Raw genomic sequence first — 26,509 nt, 5'->3', positions numbered from 1 at the left:
AGTATGTATTTGCAATTATATTGTCAATATAAATCAAGCAGCACTGTTCATTTCATCATGTTTTTACCTCTAATGTGGTGATCACACAAAACAAATCAACCGATTCTACGTAGCTTGTTTGTCTTTGTATGCAATTATCTTGACATTGGGCTCCATTAGGCAATGACTTTTAATGATTTTTATAAAAATGTAAATAACTTGCAATTTATCTTGAGTATGTACAGTATACTGTTAAAACAGCTTTTCATATAATCAGTTCGCAATGATATAATCAGAAAAAGCACAAGAAACATAATAAATGCAAATGCTGCAAATGATAATCCAAATTATAATATGCACAGATGGTGCTAAATGTTTTGGCGTTTTCACAAAAATTCACAAACGACTACAATCCCACCCATAACCCCCACCATTTTGAAATCTAATTTGGAATGACATAACCTTATCGGATTTCATTATAAATCTACGCTCAATCCTTTAAACTGGGCTACATGTCCACACAAGTTGTACTGTACATGTGTGTATAAGAGGTTTGGGGTTTACTGTATTGTGTGAACTCTTGACCTTTGTCTCACTTTACATCTCAAACGTCTTGGTAGCCAGACAGCAAGTAGCCATTGAATTATATCTTAGATATTACAACCACCAGTTACACTTACGGTAGTAGTTCTGAGTTCTGCAATGCACAAACTGTTATCATTTAAAAATAATGTAATAGTTCACATCTGCTAATTTTAATTTGAATGAAGTTATGAATTTGGGGGATTTACAAGTTTAAATGGTGCTTTGAATAAAGAAAACATACAATAAATGTATTAAAAGCTAAAAAAACTACTTAAAGCAAAAAGACTCACCATTTCTGTATTGCTGGACATGTAGTTCCAGACGACAGTGTTTCTCTGAATCTCAGTACCCGTGTATGAAGCCTGCAGCACTACCATCTTCCCTTCGATCACTTCGACATTTTTTTGGGGCAGCTGAATTTGGGCCAGGTCACCTGCAACCAGAAAGAAGATTTATGAACAACATATAAATCCTTAAATATCGATATTCAACCCATTAGTATGACTGGCATTAGTATGATTTCTTCATAAGAACCCACAGTTCCATCTGCTCTCAAAAGATGTGACTTACACTCCCCCAAGTGGAGGTAAACGAGTGACTTACACTCCCCCAAGTGGAGGTAAACAAGCTGAATCCAGCTGTCCTGGTTGTCTTTCTGTTCCGCCAGCTTGGTCAGGAACTTCCCCTCACTCTCTTTGAGAAACAGATATGCACCACGCGCAAAGACTCAAGAGGATCTGCTTCTAAAATCCTCTCGTCTTTTAGGACTTCAAATGAAAGTAGCCTACAGGAAAAATGAATGACGCAACTATCTTGTTTCAGGATTAGCGGCGAGAGAGAACTGCTGTGTCCACCGGCTCAATGATGTGCTCCCCATGTGGTATCCCTCCCTTAATCATAAAACAAGAATCTTGGCGTCACATGGACATTTTGTTCTGCCCGATGTTTGCTAGCATGCACATGGACGTTGTGTGCTTCTTTAGATTGACCCCATGTTTCTGTCGACCTCTCGTCTTACAAAATATTTAGACCATTTGTGTAATGGATAACATTTGAAGCGCATTATGCATATCAAAGTAATCTGTTTCATGGGAAATCTTTAGCAATATTTCATGTGATGGGTCAAAGGGGAAAACTCAGAGGGTTTTTCCTTTTAGATTTTTCGCAAATCAGGGTCAGTTGTATTATTTATTCAAAATAGGACAAATCTTTTAATCTTGCGTTCCAATCCGTCTCCCTCTGTTGGTAAAACCATAACTGGAGCACCGGTATTAAAGGCAAATTTTCAAAGCGACTCATGAGAGGCATTAATTTAAAAACTCAATTTAATTTAATTTGATCAGACTTCAATCAATGTTTCACAATGACTATTATACACAAAAATGGTAACCTCGAATCAGAATGTAATACACTCCAAGTACCAGAAGAGGGCAGCAAACAATCATCAATTATTATCCGCACTTGTATTGTTTTGTTTATAAATAAAGTGTAAGTGAAGAAAACAACTAGTTATAATAATAGTTATAATAAATGAGCACGTGAAGAAATAATGTCAAAACAACTTTGGTACACTTCACTAAAGAAATTAAGACTAAAGACTCCAGAAATACCGTGATGTTTGGGGATTTGCTTTGAATGCTCTGTCAGATTTGATTTGGCAAAAAGTTAAACCACATCATATCAGGGAATATGGGTTGAATTCAAATCCACAGACAAACAAAAGCTCACAGAAAATGAAACGGGCTACATTGACGTCAATTATTAATATTTGTTAAAGTAATATTTTGTAGTCGATTCTCCTGGGTTATGTCTTTATACAGTTTGCATGTGTTGTGTGTATTTTTGCCAAGCTTCCTTAAATTCTTCTCAAAGCTGAGCTTCAGTTTACTCTCCAAACACACCTTTAATAAAACATCAGAATAAAGAGCGAACATGTCAGTTGTCCAAAAATGGACAACACCTTTGGCCACTAATGTACATGTACAGTATTTGTATGCCCGGTGTATGTCTATAATCTGAGATTTATCTGCATCTAGCACAGCAGAGCCTCTTATCCTGAACCATCACATACATTCGCCAACAATCTCACATCTTCTCTAGTTCTATCTCACTCTCTCTTTGAAGCCTCAATAAGAGATTAATCCAATAGCTGATGTTCAGTAGGGAACCTGTGTCAACACAAGCCTCGCTCATTAATTTGAGCACTTTCAAGTTTCATTTCAGAACACACAGTGTCTCAGATCCACATAAGCGTCTTAGTTGAATTTAATTCCTCCTATTAAACTCCCTCATTGGCTGAAGCAACCGAAGTAACAAAGAGGATTGTTTTTACATGCCACAGGAGACCAGAACACATCGATGCCGTGATGAGGATGTGATGTCATAGGAATGCGTGTGTGTGTGTGTGTGTGTGTGTGTTGTGATCTAACAGATCCTTTGCCAGTTGATTATAGTCATTTAACTCTGAGTATTGAGACACTCTGCTCTAAATAACTCCTCAGGGAAATGTTTTAAAGCCAAAGGACTCCCAGAAGAAACATTTTATTGCATAGAGATTGTTCTTTTACAGTTTAAGAGACTATTGAATTTTTATGTCAGCTTTGTTTTGTCTAAAATTCCCTGAAATATGCGTTCTTAAAAATGAAGGTGCCACATTACAACCATTTTATGGCTGAATGGTTCCGAAAAAATAATCTTTAACATCTGAAAAAACATTCTGTTCTTTGTTGTGGGAAAAATATTTTTAGACCATAAAAAGGTACGAAATGGTTCTTTGGGGAACCAAAAATGGTTCTGTGAAGAACCCTTTGTAGCACCTTGTTTTACAGAGTATAGAAATAATAATCAAAATAACAGGTCATTTTGTCTTCATTTTGGTTAAATTCATATTAAATCTCTAACTTTTTCAGGCTTTTCTGTCTGAGTAAATCCGTGAACTATTTGAGAAACTGAAATCTCTGAAAAAAGTATAGATCTCGGAAAACATGGAACATTAAACCTTTTCTAAGGAATAAAACATAAGACTGAACCATAAGTATTCATTTGCTCTCTTTCGAATGTCATTGGTGTCTAAAAGAAACAACCACGATATGAAAGTTAGTGCAATATGTTTAATATTCCCCCAGTTCTACTGTAAGTTACTTTGGAAAAAAGCATTTGATAAATGAATTAAAAAAAAGACTTCTCCTTTTTGATTTTGCTTGTCTGCTTGTTTTTCTGATTTCCTCGTGTTTCGGGTGTTATGCTAGAAACGTGGCACACAAACATCACAGTGTCTTCTAATAAACAGGAATTATTTTCGCTCCTTAATGATAAAACTTTCCAGCAGACTCAATCCCATCAGTCTAATGAGCCTGCAAACGACTCTTGACATTATAGAGTCCATCATCTGCGCTCGCAAATGTTGCGCTAATGCAAATGTGCTTTTCTTTGTTCTTCCTTTTGTCCAACCAAGAACATTTCAGGGAAGGTTTTTCTCATTAATGTCAAAACGACAATGAAGAGTAAATATCACGTTCTTTGGATACCCAACCCCTCTACGGTACATCCCGTGCTTATTATTTTTCATTCGTTCTCCTGGAATTGATGAAATCTTTATAATGAAGTAGACCTGCCCTCGACGACTGAAATGCAGAAGAAAGTCCAGAAGATAAGTGAAGGAAAGCAGGGGACTCTTCTTATAAGCAACGTCAAAGCCATGCTCTCCTCCATCAGAAGTTCACTGTTAAATCTGCTCTCATCCTTTCTGATGTGAATAATATATGTTAGAGAGTGGAATGAGGATGGAATGAAGATGGAGCGATCATGAGCATGAATTAATCTTACAGCTGCCACACAGCTGGAGAGGAGATGAGATGTCATCTTCAACCAAAACGTTGAGATGTGCTACCGTTCAATCCAAAAGACAAATCATATGAAGGGTTTTGTCCTAGAAAGTCCTCTCATATGGAACATGTGACTGCACATGTGTGACCTCAGAGAAAGTTCCAGTGTTAAAGCTTTCTGTGCAAAGCGCTTGCTTTACATCAAGTGAACCTAAAGCATTATTGTGGAAGACTGCTGATTCAGAAATTTGACAATATATAAAAGAACCAAATTAAAAAATCTCATTCAGCAAGCATGTCTTTGAAAATCCCATTATGATAAGTGCTGCGTTGACACAAAACTGACACTTTACTGTATTGTGCACATGCATCGGGTCCAAAAATGAACATTCTTTCATCATTCACTGTACTCACTCTCATGCCATTTCAAAAGTGTGTGACTTTCTTTCTTCTGCAGAACACAAAAAATATTTTAAAGAACGTCGGTAACCAAACAACATTGGCCCCCATTGACTTCCATTGTACGGACACAAAACCACTGAGACATTTCTCAAAATATCTGCTTTATTCTTTTACAGAAGATAGAGTCATACCGTACAGGTTTAGATCAACATGAGGGTGGATAAATGACAGACTTGTTGATGTTGATGGTTTTAATTGCAGGAAGAGCTGAAATTATTCTATTTATTCTTTGATAAGGAGTTCAGATAAAAGCCCTTTGATGCATCTGACAGTTTGCGTGGTTGTGGTGTATTGGGGCGGAGGTCGGCACTTCCGGTCTGACCTCTATCTGCACTGCAAAGTTATGACAGATAAGACAAGGGAACACCCAAAATAATTAAAGATGCTCCTACAAACAGAGCCAACTGAAAATAACAAATCTAATCTTGACTCTAAAGGCTTGATCAGATCGATCCAAGAACTGATAGTCCACCGTCACACTCCACTTCACATCTGAGAGACACAGAGTTTGACTGTTGCCTTCCTTCATGTTACTGATATGACAATTTCCAAGTGCTTCTGTAATAATTCCCTGTGGTAGGGGCAATTTGTGTGGTTTTAAGAAAATGGGGTCTCCAACCACCCCCAGCAGGTCTTTGGCAGTACCGCAGGGGGTTCATCAATTATTGTTTTTGTAAAAAATGTACATCCAAGTAATACAGAATGCTAAAAGTGTAATTGCCTTTCCACATAAAATGTATTTAAATTAAAATGTTATGTTAAAAACAACTGATACTCATTTACATTCATGCATTTGGCAGATGCTTTTTCCAAAGCGACTTTCCAGTGCATTGCAAGGGCAAATCATGTACAAAAATCGAAATCTTGAGGATAGAAAATGCATTAAAACACATCAGCGGTTAGACACATCTGCTTCAATAAACAAGATCTCTTCTTACATTCTAGTCTCAATCGTTGTATTTTTCCTCTTTTCAATCTCTCATGTGGCTTCTCTCTCTTCTAGTTTTCCACCCCACCATCTCTCCGTAATTACAGACAACGCATGACAGCGGCTAGAGAACATCAGCTCTATCAAACTGCGACTCTCTGTTCGGTTCATTTGAGAAATATTTATAAGTCATTAGTTTAATTGCAGGGGTAAGATTGTGTGTTATCCACAATCTGTGTGAATGTGATGATCAACAGGATTGATAAGCGCCTCTCCGATCGGCTTTAGTGGAGCTGAGCAGCACAAGGTTAATTGAAGCGGTAATGAGGGTTCTGAGAAATCTGATTCAGAATTACACCACAGTCCTGCGGATTGTGCAGAGAGGGTATACAGAGACTAGAGAAAATCTGGATCCATATAAAGAATTCAAAATCATTCATGCTTTCCCAGGTGAAAACGTTTACTATAATACACCTAAAGGTCCAGTGTATGAAATTCAGTGGCATCTAGCGGTAAGGTGGCGAATTGCAACCAACAGCTCACTCCACCCCTCTCCTTTGAAGCACAACGACGGCTCTCACAGGACAAAGATATCGTCACGTTTTCACTTCTTTCCCGAAGGAGATCATTTATTTACAAAACACGTCTGTAGAGCAGTAGTTTGTCCGTTTTGGGCTACTGTAGAAACAACATGGCAAATTCCATGTAAGGGGACCTGCGGTGTATGTACGTGTATTAAATAAAGTGTAGTGTACTTTTTCTAACCTGGGTTGTTGCAAGAAAATGTTGGCTTTTTTTAACGTGAAATGATATTTTCCTGACCATACAGCACATTCCTCCCACATTCTCAAACCAAATCTTATTCTTATTATTGTAATGTAAAAAAACAATATACAACTTCAATGTATTCCTAAATAATGTTTTTACCAACTTAAAATGATGCTTATTTATGAATGGCTACTGTTTTTATGAATAACATTTACATATTTATATTTTTAAGCATTTAGCAGACGCTTTTATCCAAAGCGACTTACATTGCATTACACTATACATTTGTTTCTAAGTATGTGCAATCCCTGGGATCGAACCCATGAACCTGGCGTTGCTAGCGCCATGCTCTAGCCACTTAGCTACAGGAAAGCTTTTTTTATGTTTTGTTTATGTAATACATTGAAAAATGACAGTGATGCTAACACCGTGTCTACACCGAATGCTACCAGCGCGATGCGACACGACAAATGACAACAGAAACTCATTAGAACTAGGGCTGCACGATAATTTATTGCAATACCACTAAATCGTATTGTAATCGAGCTGGTTGCGATATGCAATGTGGCGATTTTTTTTATGTGTAGCTTGTCCGTGGCGATTTTTTTTATGTGTAGCTTGTCCGTGGCTCTGGGATCAGTAGGAAATGCTGCTCGATCTAAAAGCAGTGCGAGTTTGAGTCGCTTATAACGTGCATTTGAAAAAGCAACACCCGTCAAACATGATCATTATAAATATACTTTATTATCATTAAAATACCTGATGAGGCTTGAGTAACAGTGATAAAAAGATGCCCATAGGCATTTCCTAGATTCTATAACGTGTTATGGTCTTCTTCTGCAGTGTTTATTTGGAGTTTCCGCACGAGAGCGCCCTCTGGCTTTCGGATGCAGCAGCATTTTCCCGTACTTCACTCAAAAGCTGTGCATAAATCACGTGATATTTATCGTCAGTTTATCGTGACAGCCCTAATTAGAACCCATTATAATTTAACATTTTGTCCACACTGGATACGGCGCGGCACAACGCGACAAACCCATTAAACAAGCCGTGTGTTGTGTCGTGTCGCGCCCGGTGTAGACACGGTGTAATATTATAAGAATCACCACTTAGAAAAATGATTTAAAAAACATACAGACACACATTAATGAGAATTGTGAAACTTTACTTATACTTTTGGGTGAGCCTGGAAATGTTTTGGTGTCACTTATCTAAAATGCAGAAAGCCACCGTTTAAAAAAACTCTTCTTGATCATATATGGGCAACTTCCACAGCGAGCAGTAAATGAACGCAGAGCCTTTAGTCCTGCAGCCATTTCCTGTTTCCTTCCTTCCTGTTTCCTGTGCATTGTGTTAAAGCAGGCACACAGGAAACTAAGCTAGGCAGATAAGACAAAGCCTGAGACACCCACAGAGATTAGTAAAGGAGGATGCAAGGTCAAACAAACATATACACAGACCCACACCTGCAAGCTCTATAATATCCTGAAATATGCTATTTCAGTTTGACAGAAGTCTCTCTCCTGAATGTTTTAATCATTACAATGGAGTTGCTCCTCTGTCCCAGATTCGAACTTAGTGACTGACAGCTGGGAGTCAAATCTGTAGAATACTGAGAGGTGGCAGGTGCCGCTATCTGTCCAGGAGACATTGGATTAACATGATGAATTTTGCCGGGATTACCCTGTGTATTACAGGAGATGCACAATGTGATCATCTGCGACACACAAACCTCATGCCTTCAATCTGATCCGGCACAGGAGACTATCACCCCTGTGTTTAAGACTGTATTAAATCAAACACTGTATCGCTGCATGGGGTCAGCGTATGTGATATGAATTTCATCTGCACTATGAAACATGGTAAAGGGATAGTTCACCCAAAAATGAAAATTCGGTCATCATTTACTCATCCTCAGATTGTTCCAAACCTGTATAAATAAATGTCTTTGTTCTGCTGAACACAAAGGAAGATATTTGGAAGAATGTCAGTAACCAAACAGATCTCATCCCCCATTTACTGCCATAGTAGGGGGAAGGGATCATAGAGATGCCATACAGTAGTTCTATTGCTATGAATGGGCAATTTAGAAATGATTTAGAAAAACTGTTCATAATATATTGTTGTATATTATTAATATTTAGCATGCTAGATGCAGTTAGTTTTATTCTCAAAATTTTGCTGTCACACCACAGGATACATTTACGGTTTATTTGTCAACAAAACCAAATAAAAAAACTGACCGGTTTTCCTTTGTCTACAATTCAACACAATTTGTCAATTCAACATTTCAACAATTCAACATTTTGGTGGCTCAGTAGCTACATTATAAAAGTATATTTTTATATTTTCAAAAACATTTTGGTGGCCACAGCAGCTACATAATAAACGTTTTTAAAAAATATATATTTTCAGAAAGGATTTTTGAAATCCAAAAATCCTTTTGGATTCAAATTAAAATAGACCAATTGTGCCTCGATTTAATTTCTAGTATTTAAGAATGCAGGGAAGTTTCCTCGCTATATGCCTCATAACTTTTAGTCTGTTATCAAAATACGCCTACTTGTGTAAAATAGGACTAATTAATGCATTTGTTAATTAAGCCACATAATGTTGATCTGATGCCCAAAAATGAATTAGCCAACTGTGAAGGCAATCCCTGTAATTACCACAAAGCTCAATCCTACTAAATAATAAGGAGAATGAGTGCAGATAAATCAACAAGCCTTATCTATAGGCACTGCACAGCTCGTGTGACTCTTTTTGCCAGGAAAAGCACAGCTTCATTCGGATTCCTGCAGCACCCTCTCGGATAAAAACTCTTTATCGGTTCCCGTTCGAGAAACAGTATGGACACTTCGATAAAGACCCGCATTTAAATGTGGCTCTTTATATGTCAGACTTTTAGACACAGCTGAAGATAAAAGTTCTCTTGTGGGCAAGCTTAGGCATTAATCTTAATTTGACATGAGAACCGATAACAATGTTTTTTTAGCTAAATAAAGAATTACTCAGTCCAAGGAGAAATCGTATATGCGTCCATATATAGCGTGTGGCAGTGAATACCATCAAAAAGAAAAACATACAGCTTTCTCTGTGCCCTTTTTCTGTCCTTTATCTTCGAAAAAAAAAATCATACATACTGGAAAATGTCACTTTCGAGCCAAAAATAGAGCAGCGTAGCTTAGCTAGCAAAAGAATTAGCAACACCCTGAGACAAGCCCAACATCATGAGGGATGGATTACATTACACTCTCAGAAGATTTACTGTTCCCACACGCTGTCACATCAGTTTAAGGAGGCTGTCGCGAATATTAACACAGTTTGGATCTGCCAATGTAATTCCACTGATAAACCTGCCCTAAAAACACACAAGACCACAACCAATGAGTAAAGTTCACTTCACACGGTGGCGAGAAGGCCGGGAAGACATCAAGAATGTTACGTTTTGGGCATGAGGGGGGTGAAACTTCATATGGCTACAATAAATCACTTCTGTTTTGTGTTTGTGCTTCTGAGGGAGCTGATTAACCTGAAGAACATCAAAACAAACAGAAGCCAAAAGGAAGTAGATCCTGTGGCACGTCTCAGACGCACGCATGCACATCCTGGGGCAGGTCAGGTTTCCTTCTGCTGAGGTCACGCCTTTGATCAAACTTTCACGCTGTGTATATGACAATATATCCCAAGTGTGAATACTGGTTTCTGTGGCCGCCCCTTCACGAGGTGAAAGAGCAGCCAATGTGCACAAAGCAAATTATTTTTTGAAAATATTTCGTTATGAAAACAGAGAAAGTCCCTGAGAGAACAGAGAGGAGCTGTTTATGGAAAACACAATGTATTGAGCGTCACCACCCTTGGCAAAATTCCTACAGGGGCAGGTTAGGCCACGGTAATCAAAAAATAACAACAATAAATTATTTAAAGTTTAAGAAATGCTATTACATCTACGAAATGCTTTCGATTGCCACAACGCACACATTCAGCGTAAAACAACAGAAAACATGTTTACGGTACATACTGAATACACGGGTCCAGAAGCACTTCATTCTTTAACACCACCCAAACATTAATACAACAAAATACACCCAATAGAACATTTAGAACTAAAACACAATGTTAGACACATTGTTAAAAAGCAAAATAGTCTATACTTGGCATAGGAGAGTATACAATACAAGCACCCTATACTTTTTTTGCCCTCAATACTAAGTTTCCAAAAAGGTCCATTTACTGTGTATTTTTATGCTTGATTCATTTATACTGTATAAGAAACTAAAGTTGAAACAGCGAGGAGAATCATTTTAATATTTCAATATCAGTTGAACCTCTGATGTCATAAACCAATTAAATCAGATGATGCCATACAGGAGCAAATGCAACGTCTGACTGACAGGTGGTTTGAATCTGACATCAACGTGCTCATGAATTAATCATCATCCAGACACCCACAACCCAGATAAAGCTTAACAAGTGGCCTTGATATTTATAATACGTATATCAAATCCCATTAAAGGCCTGCTGATCTAGGATGAGCTTTATGATGGCATATATACTGATTTTAATGTTTGTACTATGACACAGTGATAGTAACCTGTGTCATAATCTTCATTTTGGGACGGTATAATTTAGATAAACGTTTAACTAGTTTTCTACTCATCCAGGGCGACACTGTAGGTTTCAAATATGACACCCCTCCGAGTCCTGATCTCAACAAAGCAAATTCAAAGCATGTTAAACCAAATCCAGCCTGGACTTTAAAGTGGTTTTCAAAATAACTTCTGACATTGACTGAAATCTGTGTTGCATGGCATTACAGTACAATTAGAAATCCAGAAACGTAAGTACATATAACTAGCTGAAAAGGAACGTTCGTCAAATTTAAGACGTTTTAGATCATGAACAAACTCCACAGATCCACAGAAGTGAGTCTCTTGAGACACAAGCTGGTGGCACTTTAGTGTGATTTCTTGTTGCGAAGGTTCCAAAGAAAAGTTATTTGCACTAGGGCGAGCAGTCTGACCTTGAGCAGCTATGAGTTTGAAATGAGAAAGCGCTACACGCACAGGTCCACTAGGACCAGTCCAAGCATTTATCTGTCTCCCACTGAGAATGAGTGCTAAGAGAGGATGGATTTGTGTACTTCATCCTGCTGAATGTACAGAAATGAAAACGAACAAGCTGTGGGGTTGCATGAACATGTAATCTCTGCTCTTTCTAGACAGGGGTTCCCAAAATGTATTTTAGCAACTCTACAAGACATTTTTAAATCACAGAATCTCGCTTTGGGATCAATGCATAAAATTGTGCTTTCGTCCACTAGACTAACTATTAACTTAATAGTTACATCATTTTAGCTGGACTAGAGTTTGGTCAAAAAATGGAAACTGTCTAGATCTTATAACATCTTGCCTTGATGCAAACAAAAGCTGGCCAATATAACTTTCACCATAGATTTGCAATAATTTGTACAATGATTTTTATATAATTAGGCAATATTGAAATTTTTGATTTTTATATTGGTATATGTTCGTAAAAAATATGTATTAAATTTAGTTTGATTTAATGAATGTAAATGATTAAATAATGAGAGGAAATGAAATCAGAAGCATCCTTCCCCCCTACTGCCATGCTTTATACTGGCACAGATGAGAGAATCTTAAGCACCTCAGACTGAAGTGCAAAGCACAAAAAACAGCAGCAAACAAACTTTAAAAAGTGTGGATTAAGATGATAACACGATAAGCCGCAAAGTTTAGTGAATTCTCAAATCTAGCAATGCCAAATATATCCTATTCTTAAAATCCCTCTCATCACATAAACACACGTGTATGGAGCTGGATCGAAGTGGCCACTTCACACATGCAGGCACGCAGTTGTATACACGTAACAAATACAACTTGCTGTGAGTGTTAAAGTAATTGTTTGTGTCACTGTCATATCTTCAGGGCAACATTACTGCTGTAATCAGTTAGTGACATTTTCCTCAGCCAACAGCTATTAATCTACCAGAATAGTAGATGAGTGGGAAAAAATTCCACTACTGCCCACGACACAACACAAAGCCCTTTGATGGCCAAAGATCAACACGTCTTTCAAATACAAATGCAATATGTGAAAACACACAAATACAAGATATGTTGCATGTCCTCAGCCAATAAAATCCCTTTATATTAAAATTAAATTACTGTAAATCCTTTAAGTGAGAACTTGGCTTTTGACAACCACTGATAAAATATCTTATTTGCAGAAATTAATCATTTCATTTCACTATGTAATTGAAATTTTAATATTGTATCAAAAAATGACCTTTAATATTGATCTTGCTTTGCAAATATCCCTATTAGTCACCAAAAAACCTTTTAATTTATTTAACCACCAAGTACTACACTTGGTTTCTCTTGTATTTGGTCCCTCTCTCCCCATCCTCTGGTGTGATTTATAACCTACAACCCACTAATGGGCTGATTACTGTGGGTTGAGCCAATTATTGAACACAGGTGGTACAGACGCCATAAAACCCTCAGTTTGCGTGTAGAACCAAAGTAAAGCTTGTGTGAGATGATGTGTGGTGAGTTAAAACATTATTGAAATTGGTTTATAGCGAAAATAAGAAAAAAGGATGCAGAAAAGGGAAGAATTAAGATGCAGTGTTTGGATGAGAGAGATGAGGAAATGAGATCAAGGCATGTTGCAGGCCAGATTTAAACCCGTTTCTCCCACATGAGTGATGTGGTTTAGCAAAACCAGAGAATGGTTTAGACCACAGTTCTGGCTTGGGATCTGCTCTTATAAGATATTTGAGTACTTGCATCTGTCTTTAAAAATCCACCTGTCCAGAATCCATACTGCGCTCAATGCTGCTAACAGACTGACATCTATGAAGTTTCAAAATTTTGTATTTCAATATGTGCGCAACTGTCGCTTCTAACGTGCACTTTTTGTAGGAGTGTGTTTTAAGATGATCATCTGGAGGTGAGTTAAATCTCTGGATGTCTAACCACCACCTTCCCCCACAACACTTTCCTGTAGCTCAAGATTGGTTTCTGTCTACTCTGGCAGTCTTAAGCCTCGTCTCTTTCCTTTAATCTTCTCATGGCTCAAAGCTGTCTTCAGATGCAAGCATCTCACCACACACTCTCATTCGAAGAGGCTACTTCAAACAAAACCTCCACAAATACCTGTTGTGACTACCAAACAACTTACAGCCAAGGTGACTGTCTGAATATAAGCAAGGGATATAAGTCCCAAGGATCAGATTAGTTGTTTTTATGCTATGTTTAAGACTAAAAGTATAATGTAGCTTTGAACAGATAATCGAGGAGGACCAAACCAAAGAATGTTTGTATGCCTTTCTTATACCAGATAAACCAATTAAAACCCCAAAATATCAAGAAGTTTAGTTATCAGCTAATATTTTTATTAGCCATTTTCTTAACTTATTGATATCATTTCATATTCAAAATTTTACTTTTGACTTAGACTTGGATTTCTGTTGCGTCTAGACGGGACAAAGATTTATTTCTATAAGAGCACTATAATAGCACTGTCCCTTTAAGAGCACATGGCAAAGTGGGTTACGTGCATGCAATGATAGCAAAGCTGTGTGTGATCGTGCATAAAGGTGACATCATTGCTTTAAAAAACCTATACTAACGTTACTTTAAAATGCATTGAAAAGCACAAAGGCTATACAACCTTTTCTTACTTTGTTGGTTATTACTCATGCCATGAAAATAATTACAAGCCTATGTCACAGAATTTTAATATTGTGCATTTCTGTCCCTTTGCATTATGAATCCACAGACGGACGCAGAAAGCTGACATAACCGCCCTCTGTATTAGCGAATCCCAAGGGACAATAAACAATGGCGGCCAACAAAGCGTTCATTTCCAGGCCTCTCTTTCCAGCCGGGGTCCATTTTCAGGAAGGATGGGTGGAGGTCTGGGCAACAGAGTCACATTTCCTTTCAAACGTTCGGAGATTAGATTGCAAACCTTCTAAATGGAGACCGTGACAATCTGCAGTGACTTTCTTTCTCTAGCGCGTTAACACATCATAAAGAAAATCTTATTCTCTATAGCAGGCCTATCAAATCTTATTCCTTCACAATGCCTGAAAAAACGTGTTAAAATAAATCGCCAAAAATAACTACAGCAGCTGAAAGTCGACTTTTAAACCACAATCGATCAGACTGAGGATGCTTTCTCTCTCGCTGAAGTTTAGTCACAGCCTTGACGTCTGCATTACTCAGTCGCCGGACTCGCCGCTCCCGAGATGAGGGCAGAGAAATGTATTCATTTACGTGGCGCTGTTATCGAAGTGATCAGGGAGCAGTGGAATAGCTCCGTGCGGGAATGCTGGAGCTTATCAGGCAGTGCCAGCAGCCCGAGAGGAAGTGGAGAGTTTGAGGAAAGGACTCAACGTTGTTTCTTCCTTGATTTATCTCTCTCTCACTATCTCGATCACCCATTTTCTACTTTAAAAAGTAGAGAATTTTTGTATTAAAAAAACGTTAGTTTCTAGGATGATTGAAATGCTTTTCCATGGCACAAACCACTTGGCACCCAACTACTAGATCTCTCCTTTCTCTTTTAGAGCTGGTTTGTGTTTGTTCACATTAGGACATTTAAAAAATAAACAGTGATATTGCCATTATAACAGAAAACTGAATCTTTAAAGAAAAAACAAGCATCATCTGATTTATATCATTCTTTTCACCTTGGCTGATTATACAAATATTTGCCTAGCACTGAGAACATTATGATATCAGCATGATGTTGACAATATAACATGAAGTCCTTTGAACGAAAACAATAACTGGTTTACCACAGCCACTACACAGAGCATTTAATAAAAAAAATCAATCATATTCCTAAACCATGTTATTGTTATTTGTAACACTTCTGACCACAATTAAAATGTGATCATTAAAATGCAGTTAACAATGTCATTATGAAGCATCGCTCAGACAACGGCGTTTTAAAACTGGATTGTATATGACGTTTTTAATTACTTGAAAGACATTAACAAACAGATTTTGATATAAAAGATCCTGATGTAAACAACATTGCTAACGATGATGAAACCAAAATGATGAAGATTGAATGCGAGTTTAAGTTAGAAATTAAAGTAATTCATTGATATGGAAGAGAAGATAAAAATCTGTGACTTTAATATTTGAGAAACAGAACACTGTCACAATAATAAAAATGTAATCTTTCCTGATGTAAAACATTTTACACCCACCCATTAACTGCTTGTATTCTAAAGGCCTCTTGAATTCTCTTGAAGGCCTGGATTCTCTTGAAAGAAATATCTAGGCCTTTATTTTTGCCTTTTCTAAATGATCAGAAACACTGAAGATCTAAAGAGTTAAACTTTATAGTCAAGATATTTATAAAGTAACAAGATAATAAGTTAATAGTCTCCGCTTAAACAATACACCATACTGTACAAACAATTTGGCAATATACAGGAATATACGATATTCCGTGTGAATTTACATTTACGCCTTAAAAACCGCATCTAACCCACAACAGCACACTGACCAAATGTGAGTTGATCACCACAGTCTGTTCCTTCCGACTGAACGGACAGAAACCTACTCGCCGTTGTCCGCCCTGTGAAAATTTGATCAGACAACCAGGACAAACTTTCATACTTCGCTGCCATGATGAAATAACTGTAAGCAAATTCCACTCTCGGCTTTGCTGCATGAATAAATAATACGCAAGATGTTCTACTTTAAGACTTTTTTTGCAGATGTTCTTCTGCTCATTCAGTCATGAGCTTGAGTGGCATGAGATTTACCTTCATTGTTCCACCAGAAATGGAAAACCTCACTTGGGTTAGAGCACAACTTATCACCTGTATGCAGGTTTAACAGCGCCTGCTTAACTCAAAAACCTGCGTCACTCATGGTCAAAACAAACTACAAATAAACTAGATGAAAACTTATCTTGGAGCTAATATACGACTGTTGAATATTTAATGCAAATCGGAAGATTTATCATAAAATCCTATGCTTAGCATTTCCAAAGGTGGTATAAATTTGTTACATTTCAAATGTGTGAGATTCAAAGTAGTTGAGTGCACACAATCTTTCAGGTTTGTGGTAATCCTCTGTCAATGCGCATTTCAAATCTTCCCTGTGGAGAATGATTTCCTTCACATATAGTTAACTTGCACAAGATGTAATATTCAGTAGTTATTTAGTACACCGCAGAATAAGACTTTGATAAAGATGGTATATCTTAAGTTATGGGGTGCATTCATGCAGATCTCAGTGCATCAAGAAAACCAATTTAGTCGCTGGATCATAGATTAAACTCTTAAAAAGAATCCAGAAAAGATTCTGAAAGATACACTCTTAAAAGAATACCACACTCAAAACATACAGACACACATACTGTATGTCAGCTCTGTCCTATTCTTGGATTAAACACACTAGCTAATTTGCTGATACTTTACAATGCCTAAGTAATCCACCTTTAATCCTCGCAGGCTCGATTAAACAGTCAAATCTGGAGCTCAGGATCTTTCTGTGTTTTTATTAGACACCTCACTTCAGGACTCTCCGATAAAAAACAGGATCTGCTGGTATTTCACATCCTTGACAAAATCGGTTCAAAATATAGACGGTTTCATTGGACGCATACACCTGGCGTGAAGTTAATTTACGGTCTGTATTTGGTTATAATATAGCTATTTCTTTTATGTACATTTGATATGAATATTAATTTATATTCATATTTGATTGTTTAATAATTGTATTAATTTCAATTAAAAAAATACTCAACAGTAGATTCTTTGCGCATGTCTACCGGCAGTTACGTATTTGGGCCAGCCACATAACAATTGTTTGTTGTTTCTGCTAAAACCGTCTATATTCAATACTGGGTTTATGGATACGACTGCATCATGATTATGATCATTTTAATTGAATTAAATGTAAGAAATGAAATTGAAATAACAGATCTATTTCTTAAACGTTACTTTTCAGTTTTGTTAAAGAATTGACGTCATTCAAGGTTTAATTTGACCTTCTATAGATAAAAATAAAATAGTCATTAGAAAATAAAACTAAACAAAAAATTAATAAAGAACTTTTTTAAGCAGTTAAGGCACAAAATTAAATGTTGACACAGGTCACATGTTGGCAAAGCAACCAACAGGATTAATCAGACGTCTTATCCTAAAACAATCGGCCTGGCTCTAAGACATCATACTTTTTTGTATAGCGATATGCAATACATTAATATATTGTTACTCCCATATTTGAAATTAAACAAAGATTCCACAAAATCCAGAACACAGATGTTTGAATTCAATTATTCCCAATCTCATTAGTATTCTGAAGCTCTCCATGGCTGTCGTTCTTTGAGAGGCAGAAGGTTAAAGGTGAAAGTGTTTAAATGAACATGCACAGGTTTTCATTAAGATCTCAATTATGTATCACACAGTAATTAGGACCGTGAATAATCGAGAGTGGAGGAAAAGAGCAGGACTGCTCCTGACAGCTCGGGCTATTTTTAAACCATTTTTAAACCGATGGAAAGATGAACTCTGGTGCTCCTCCCGTTCTGATTATGTTCTGAGTTTTGAGTGGGAATGAATGTCTAATGACCGACTGCCAGTAATGGATTGGGCACAGGCTAAAAGCAAGGCCGCTCTCTTATCCACTTTAATGTGTTTTTGGAAGCGGCGTTCTGTTGGGTCCTGGGCTATTATTTTTCTAAGTGTTTCCACAAATGTCAAGAGGAAACTGGGAATTGAAGGATGCATAGAGCGCTGGTCATATAAATGAGGAACAAATAGATACGTATTAAAAAAAGATATGTTTCTCCAGAGATTGTGGTGGAGAAAGTGATCTGTGGTCGAGCTTGGAGGAGGATTTCGCAACATACAGGGGAAATAAAAAGTGTGTGTTTGATGTCAAGCCAGGATTTGTGACAATCGAAAGCCAGGGCTTAAGTGCAAAACACAGTGACTAGAGTAGACCTGAGAAGTGCTAGCCCAGTCTCACGAATTGCGTATAAATAACACGCGCGTTGCATTATCGTGTAATACGTACGCCAAAGTTAGATTTTGCATGCATATGATACGTCTATTTTTGCGTGCATATGATACGCCAATTTAGCGCGCGTGCATATTAACCGGCAATTTGTTTTATTAATCTGTCCCCTAACCCAAACCCTAAACCTAACATTATTATTTTAATTATTTCAGTGTTTCCTCTTCATGTACGTTTCAAAATGGCTGCTCTCCAGCGAGGTGCACGCAAACATTGGCGTATCATATGCACGCAAAATCTAACTTTGGCGTACGTATTACACGATAATGCAGCAGCGTGTTATTTATACGCAATTCATGAGACCGGGTTGGAATTGCACAACTCTGATTGGATGGAATATCGATGGCCTTGGGTGGGTTTAAATTAGAAAGTGTCTCAAGTAACGAGCAGAGCATTCTGGGATAGAGGATGTTTCCTCGTGATAAGGTGTCAAGTAGAGATTTCAATGTTTAAGCGCTGGTCGATGTTGCAGAAGATTACTTCAAATACACAATCACACACACCAGACATGTGCGTGCCTCAATGCTACATATCACATCATGTTGCGGCACCCTGCCTCTAAAGTGCACGCTTGATGTAACTGATGGGACGCAACAGCGTGTGAAATATTAGCTCAGTAGAACGCAAATACAGCTTCATCCCTTTAGGAGATTAGCATAAATTGCAGAAATATTCTGTAATTGTAGAAATAAAATCAGGGGACACATGGAAATTATTGCTATTATAGTTAATTTTAAATGAACTACATTTAACCAATTATATACTGCTGTTTTCTTGTTTCTCTCCTTATAATTTTTGAGTTTACTCTGTGTACTCATGCAGATTAGTTGGCAGTTGCATTACATCGTGCTGTATTTTAGCAAATCGCATAATGAAAATGTTTTTAAGCAGCATTTCGAGACGCCTGTGACGCCCTCCATCTTGCGAACGTGTCCCCTCCTCATTCTGTGTTGTTGGCTCTCTGCAAGTGTGGTTATAATTAATTGAATTAAATGAACATGTAACATTGATAGACCTATTTATTGCATTGGAAGCAATGAATAGGAATACTTCCAAACTTGCAGAAATCCAAACATTCTTTCTACAAGCCAAAAATATCTTCCTAATGAGCCAATGAGGATCTACATGAATGACTAAAAGGTTTAAGTGAGAAAATCAATGACGGTAATGATCAATCACTAATGAGGAAAGAAGCACACTCGCTAAATGTCAGAGAGAGGACCAATAACCGCCTGCAGTTTATTCATCGTTGATGCCAATATATGAATTTGAAAAAAAAATTAGGCATTGGTCTCTTAAACACTACTTTTATATAAAACTGCAGGCATACACTTTATAAATACATAAAATACTTTCAAAGCAATCTGTAACTTTTGCCTCTATATCGCCATCTTTGTTTAAAACAAATTGAATTGGGACTTATTTTATGTACTTGCTCAATAACTTTTTTTATTCATTTTTAACCACAAAAAAGTTATTTATCACATTATTTAAGCTTCAAAAACTGTTGCCATATTTTATCATTTTTGTATTTGTGCAGACCTGACACAGAATGCACAGCTAAACAATGGGGTTTAAAAAGTAAACATTGTAATCTCATTTTAGAGGATTTAACCCGAGCACAAGAGACCATGAAACGTGAGGTCATTGCCTAAGGCTTGGCCCCCTGGATCAATCCTCCCTATTTAGGGAATACGCATGTGGAATATCGGCCATTGGGTCATTCACAGAAACTGCGACTTTAGTGGCCAAAAGTGATGTTTTCTTTTGGATTCGTGGAATTTACTTTTGCTGTTATCGGCTATAATACACTAAATCAAGTTCAAGCTCATATCAGGGAACAACCCAACCTCCTGATACCCTTAACTGAATTAGCTCAAGATCCCTGGGAAGCATAAAGATTTTTACAATTTGGGGGAGAATAAATTAAGTGGTCTGTCAATAGACTAGGGAATAATAAAACAACATGCAAATTAAATCAACGTTCATTCATTTTACTTGTGAAATGGCTCTGAGTGGGTGTCTTTACTCTTTATCTCTGGAAGCCCGATGGGAAGATAAAACCAGCAAGTTGTCATTAACATAATGAATTCTTGATGCTTCAAAACACTGGTGTGCGCCAGTGATCCTAACACCCCCTTTAGAGACGATATAATTACAGCTTATAATAAGAACAGCGCCAAAATTATTGTTATAGTCACCAGAATGTCAACACAGGTTCAGGACCCCTCACTTAAAGTCTGAGGTACGAGTGTGTAATTATGGGAAGATCACCGTTCTCAAAGGTCATAAATAACTGTGTGTCACGGTGTTTTTTACTGGGTTTTGCAGTAATGAGGTTTTGGGGGCTGTGTCTAACCGCAACAGCTGAAATACTGCTGATGAGCTAAAGCTTTATATCCTCTAATGGCTGATGGGCTGACAGGTGGGCACAACCTCTTTGACCGGGCAAGTCTACATCTCTCTTTATTTCTCTTGTGTAAGAATCCACTTTTACCCTCATATGTTTCTGAGTCTATTTCTCTACAGAAAGAAGTGCATTTTACTCAAACAGCTTATCCAGCACACAGTAACCCCACTACATAAAACAAAACCCTTCATCACTGAACAAGTGGCAGCAAGAACAGAAACCTCTTCATATGTATCTTGCAGTGTGTTATGAAAAAACGAAATGCACACAGTTTTGTCACTTAAATGGTTCCAAGATAAACATAAGGTGTTGTTTATTTATAATTATTGTAATTCCATGTAAATGTCAACCTTAAGATATTAAGAAATAAGTTTTTACTGATAGGTCAGATGTCAATATTAATGTCTCTTTACAATGTTTATAGCATTTTTGATTTTGTTTTTAACACACAGTTCACCATAGTCTGGTAAGAGAACACATATTAAAATATAGTAAATATAGTAATTTAATATTCTATAAAGAGCCATTCCTCCATTGGTTAAGTATTATTGCTTCTGGTTTGCATATTTTAATAAAAAGTATGTTGTGTCTAAAATTGTGCTTCCTTTTATGTCACATCCATAACTCGTGATTTTTTAAAAAGAACACTTAGACTGATATTTTTCTGATGTCTGGGCTTGATCATCAGGTTTAGTAAAATATGAACAGATGACTCAATATGCTGATACTAGGACAAGACTAAAAAACAGAGGTGCTTTTTCTGTCGCTGGCCCTAAACTATGGAATAGCCTCCTGTTTCACATCAAAACTTTCCCGAACTTGTCTATTTTTAAGTCTACACTTCAGACTTATTTTCTTTGGCATTTAATATTCCTTGATCTATTGTTTTACGATACTTTTTTTACGAACTTTCACCTATGTTACAGCTCGTGTCTTATTGTGTTTTATTGATTGTAATTTTGTGTTGTTTTAAAATTGGTCATTGTCTTATTGTAAAGCATCTCTGGTTACATCCGGGTGTCTTTAAATTGTGCTATATAAATACAATTGTATTGTATATAATCTAATAAATACATTCCCAGAGAATTTATATTTCAAGTTTTGACTGAATATGTCACATTCATAAAGCTGGAATTGCCTAATAGACTAGATTTCTAATAATCACAATACATATTTGTATATTATCCGTTTATAAAGAATATCTTTCTCAAATAGCCTTCAAACATAGTTACATTAAACATCATAAATAAAGATTGATGAAAATATATTATACAATTAAAAAATAAGACTGGAGAGAGAGAAAACTGCAGGTGAGAATCTGACTGCAAAATAGGTAGTGAAATCCCGTCACAACGTTTTAGGACTGGCTGATTCCTGAGCGGGAATGTGAGATTACGCTGGATTTCAGATGTGGTAATTACTCTGTCACTCCCTCTACAGAAGCTCAGCTAGCTCACCAAGATTACTTCTGACATTAACTGAGGTACATTAACTGCATTTTTGGAAATCACCAGCATCGTTAGATGGCAATATGTTTTAAAAAGCTAAATACTTTAACAGACACAACTAAGGTTTTTGAATTTAGTGGATTTATGTAGTGATTTAAAGGTAAAAAAACGTAAATATTTAATTAACTATAACATGTAATACATTTTCCTAACAGGTTCTCATGTCTTGTGAGATTCATACATCTCTCACAGATCATATAGGCTACAATACATCCATCTAAACCTTCGCTCACTCTCTCTCCATCCCTCTTTCTCTCTCTCTCTTTGTTTTCTCATCAGACACTCAGGGAACAGAGTAGAATCATTACCCTGAATGAGCTCTGTACACAAAAGTGACACATCGTTGTGACAACCTGTCACCACAGCACATTCTGTTCATTTGATGAACGCGCGACTTCCTCTCGGACTCTGGACTAAAAACTCCATGTGTTGCATTCACTAATAATTGTGCACAAGTATTAAAAATGATATGTGTGGAGCAAAGAGAAAATATCCACCAGAATTCTCCAAAACTACAGTTCATTGCCTTGCAACGTTTTTGACACGATGCAACGGCACGATGTGACGTGACAAAAGTCAAAGGTAAAAAACACACCGTCTATTAAAAACAGTGAAGTATGTTTTGTACAAAAGCATATTTATCAAAGTAAATGGCAAATAATGATCCTACAAACTACTCCTCTCTACCAAACGCATGTGGTACTGTATGTCTTTTTGAAAATAGATATCACTCACAAGTGCATACTATGTGTGTGTTTGTGTGTATTTCCACAGATGTCAATAGGTCAGGAAGAGAGTTGGGAAAGTCGCCCACTGGCTTTCTCATGACCCTGGGCTGCACTGAACATGCTCCTCTAGGGACACAGCATGGAGAGAGAGGGACGCTTCTCACTTCCGTATAAGGGACATCATACACATTAAACCAAATACTAACCAACCTGGCACAAATGCAACACATTACACCCGACCCAAACCCTATATTATATATATTATAAACATACACACCAGCACACAAACACACACGCACGCACGCACGCACGCACGCAGTGTTTAATGCATGAATGTTTTGCTTAAAGTGTACATGTTAATTGATTTATTTAAACTATATTTTTAACTAAAGTATCCATATTTGTGTCACCACTTTTTTTTTTTCACAAAAGCTTTTGTTTAACAAACTAAATTTTCCTTTGGAGCTTCAGTCTTACCTATTGGAGTCGTTATGCTTCTACACACATATTATAAATATACAGACAGGACAAACTCGAATTTGGTCCTGAATTTACTTTGTTCATGCCACCGTTGCCAAAAGGCCAACAAGGGATTTCATCAATACCATGCTCGCTTTGTCTTGTACACGCCTGCAAAGCAATGCAGGATTATGATAACCTATGATGTTCTTCTAAACTAAATTTACCCCAGCCACCTGGCTTAGCCACCTGCGATAGTGTTTTTCCCTACATCTGCCTTCCAGACGGCTTAGTAAATCCTCAATTTGTGTTAGAAACAACTGTAGCTATGCTTCACAATTGGTTTACACTTTTACAGTAGCAACAAACTAGCAAGTTAAAAGAGGTCTGTCACAAGGATGAAAAAGTGCATCTTTGGATCTTAAGTGACACCATAAATGAGACAAACTTAACACTAAAACTTAAAAGCATCATCAAATAATTAACTTTTTACTCATCCCAATGTCATTCCAAACCCATTTACTGTAGCTTGTTTACATCATTAAATGTTAGGAGCTGACATTGTAAATAAAAAAGAGCACCATCAATGAATAAATGATAAAAGCTCCTATTTGTATAACCTAATCCTTTAATACGCAACAAGTCAACAACTAAAGGAAACTGTCAGTCCCTTAAAAAAGTATCTGACTTAAGGCTAAATACACTACAAGACTTTTGCTCAGATTTTCAGTCTGGAATTGTCTGTGCCAGTCTGCAGATTTGATCAGTTAGCGTGTTTCTATCTGAAAGTTTCAAAAAGTCACATGTAAAAAAATCTGTTCAGATTTTAAAAGTCTTACCGTGTATTCCAGCCATAAACCACAGTAAAGTAAAATAAGAACAACAGAATACTTTAACCAATCTAGATTTTTTTCTGTCATTAGCCATTTATTCAGATTGCAAATATTATATAGGGTCAGCGTGAATCAAGTGAAAATTCAAAAGTTGCTCTGTGTTTTAACACCCATCAATCAGTTGTATCTACTTTTTTCTCCAGGATCTAATAATAGTGCCATTCATGCCAATACCCTGCTGTTAACCCACTCCACATAATTTTCCACCATTTCCCTCTTTCCGGGCATAGCGGAGAGAAGGATGCACCTGCAATCGCGTGTACAAAAACAAAGATCACCGCCACTCTCAGTACCCCAATAGTTCACACACATCCTGTTCCTTAAGAATTACATTTACGTCACTCAAATCCAAACAATATCAATTGTTTGCACTTCAAACTAAAATAATTTGACATTATTGCCTAGAAAAGCAGCTTGTTAAATGGTTCCATAAGCAGATATGACCACACCTAGGCTGAAACCAGACTGATGAGAGCTGTGTTTGGAAAACAGTGTTTTATAAGGGCATGTAATTCTACCTGTATACAGGGTGTCATTTCACCAATGTGGGACATTTAGCAATATTGTGTGTATGGGATGTGATAATTCAGTATCCTAGTTTACCAAGTGTGAGGCGAAAATAAGAAATATGATAGTGTGTAGTTGTTATACCATCTTATAGGCTATATTGATATTCATGCAACTTGAAGGTGGCTCGAATAGCATAGGCCACATTGCTGCTGAATTAAAGAAAAAACACAAATTTCCTCGGGATATTTTTTGATTTAAAAATCGTTCCGCTTATGAAAATGAACAATGGTTTACTCCAGTAACCACATTTTCTATAGTCTCACTACCATTTTAACTATTTATAGTAAAACTATAGTAACCAAAAATATACTTTGGTCTTACTACAGTATAGTTTAACCCATTTATAGTAAATCTGTGGTAATGCAAATGACAATTAATCCGCTAAAAACATATTTGATACACTTTCACTATAATAAAACCATGGCTAATTTCCAATAGCCCCTATTGGCCAGTAGTCTTTTTTAACCTTTGGACTCTCAAAACAACCCTAATGCTGCCTTTCTCCAACGTACTAACCTATTTTCTCCGTTTAAATCTCAAGTATCGAAATAACCCAGACGTATTCCGCACACACTAAATATTTACAGAACAGCGTAAATGTAACATACCCGAGACCCAGCACAGAAATGTGAATATTGACAGGCAGGTGTGAAGTTTGGCTGAAGTTGGCGTCTCCATGGCTCAGCATGTGAAGAGTGTCCGCTTTGCGCGCTCTCGTCCGTATTAACACTGCGCGTGAAGCAGATAACGGTTATCAACAGACAAATCAAAGCACCGAGTCTTTCAAGTGTCCCTGTTAAACAAAATCCCCCTTAACGAGCGATTTTCAGCGGAGGAAGAGCGGAGCTACAGCCGATCTGAACAGAATCATGTTTGACTCGACTGAATGCGGTAATAACAGATTAAACAAGTGTCCGTTTGTTCAGTTTCAAATATCCGAATAGTTTCGCCCGATACTGGAGTTTATTTACGTACTACACCTATATACAGACTGCTAGAGGACAGTACGGACTACAGTAAGCGCACTGTGTGCGTAATGAATGCTGGCGAGCTGTTGCACCTGCACTTGTGCGGAACGCCCCGTGTCACGTCATCATTCCTGCTGCAGGTGACTTCTGCATGAGACACGGGATCCCGTACGAAAATAAACTATCGTAACCATCGTTTTTTTGTAGTAAAATCGTAGTAAGCCCGAATTTACTACAGTACGGTCTCACCACAATAACCACAGTTTAAGGATATTTGTAGTAAAACTTGGGTAATAGCCTATATGTTAAACAATCTGCCAAAAGCATAGTTACTATAATTTTACTGTAAT

General features: G+C 37.2%; 1 protein-coding gene across 2 annotated transcripts in view; it reads right to left on the bottom strand.

Moving 5' to 3' along the window:
- esama (endothelial cell adhesion molecule a) overlaps positions 1 to 26,241 on the bottom strand; it is a 32,086-nt gene extending 5,845 nt beyond the window's left edge. Inside the window, exons 1-2 of one of the 2 annotated variants that reach the window (XM_057321048.1) lie at positions 25,800 to 26,241; positions 855 to 997 (exon numbers count right to left, since the gene is read on the bottom strand). In XM_057321048.1, coding sequence (XP_057177031.1) covers positions 855 to 997; positions 25,800 to 25,869 — 213 coding nt within the window. In that variant the 5' untranslated portion in view covers positions 25,870 to 26,241. Of the gene's footprint in view, positions 1 to 854; positions 998 to 24,567; positions 24,677 to 25,799 lie in introns of those variants that run through there. The other variant, XM_057321047.1, reaches the window with a different exon arrangement.
- Between the last annotated feature and the right edge of the window lie 268 nt (positions 26,242 to 26,509).

This window comes from Triplophysa rosa, linkage group LG22, assembly GCF_024868665.1.
Source record: "Triplophysa rosa linkage group LG22, Trosa_1v2, whole genome shotgun sequence".
Taxonomy (NCBI): Eukaryota; Metazoa; Chordata; class Actinopteri; order Cypriniformes; family Nemacheilidae; genus Triplophysa; species Triplophysa rosa.
The sequence above is the reverse complement of the archived record's forward strand: the minus strand, read 5'-3'. Positions and strand labels throughout refer to the sequence as shown.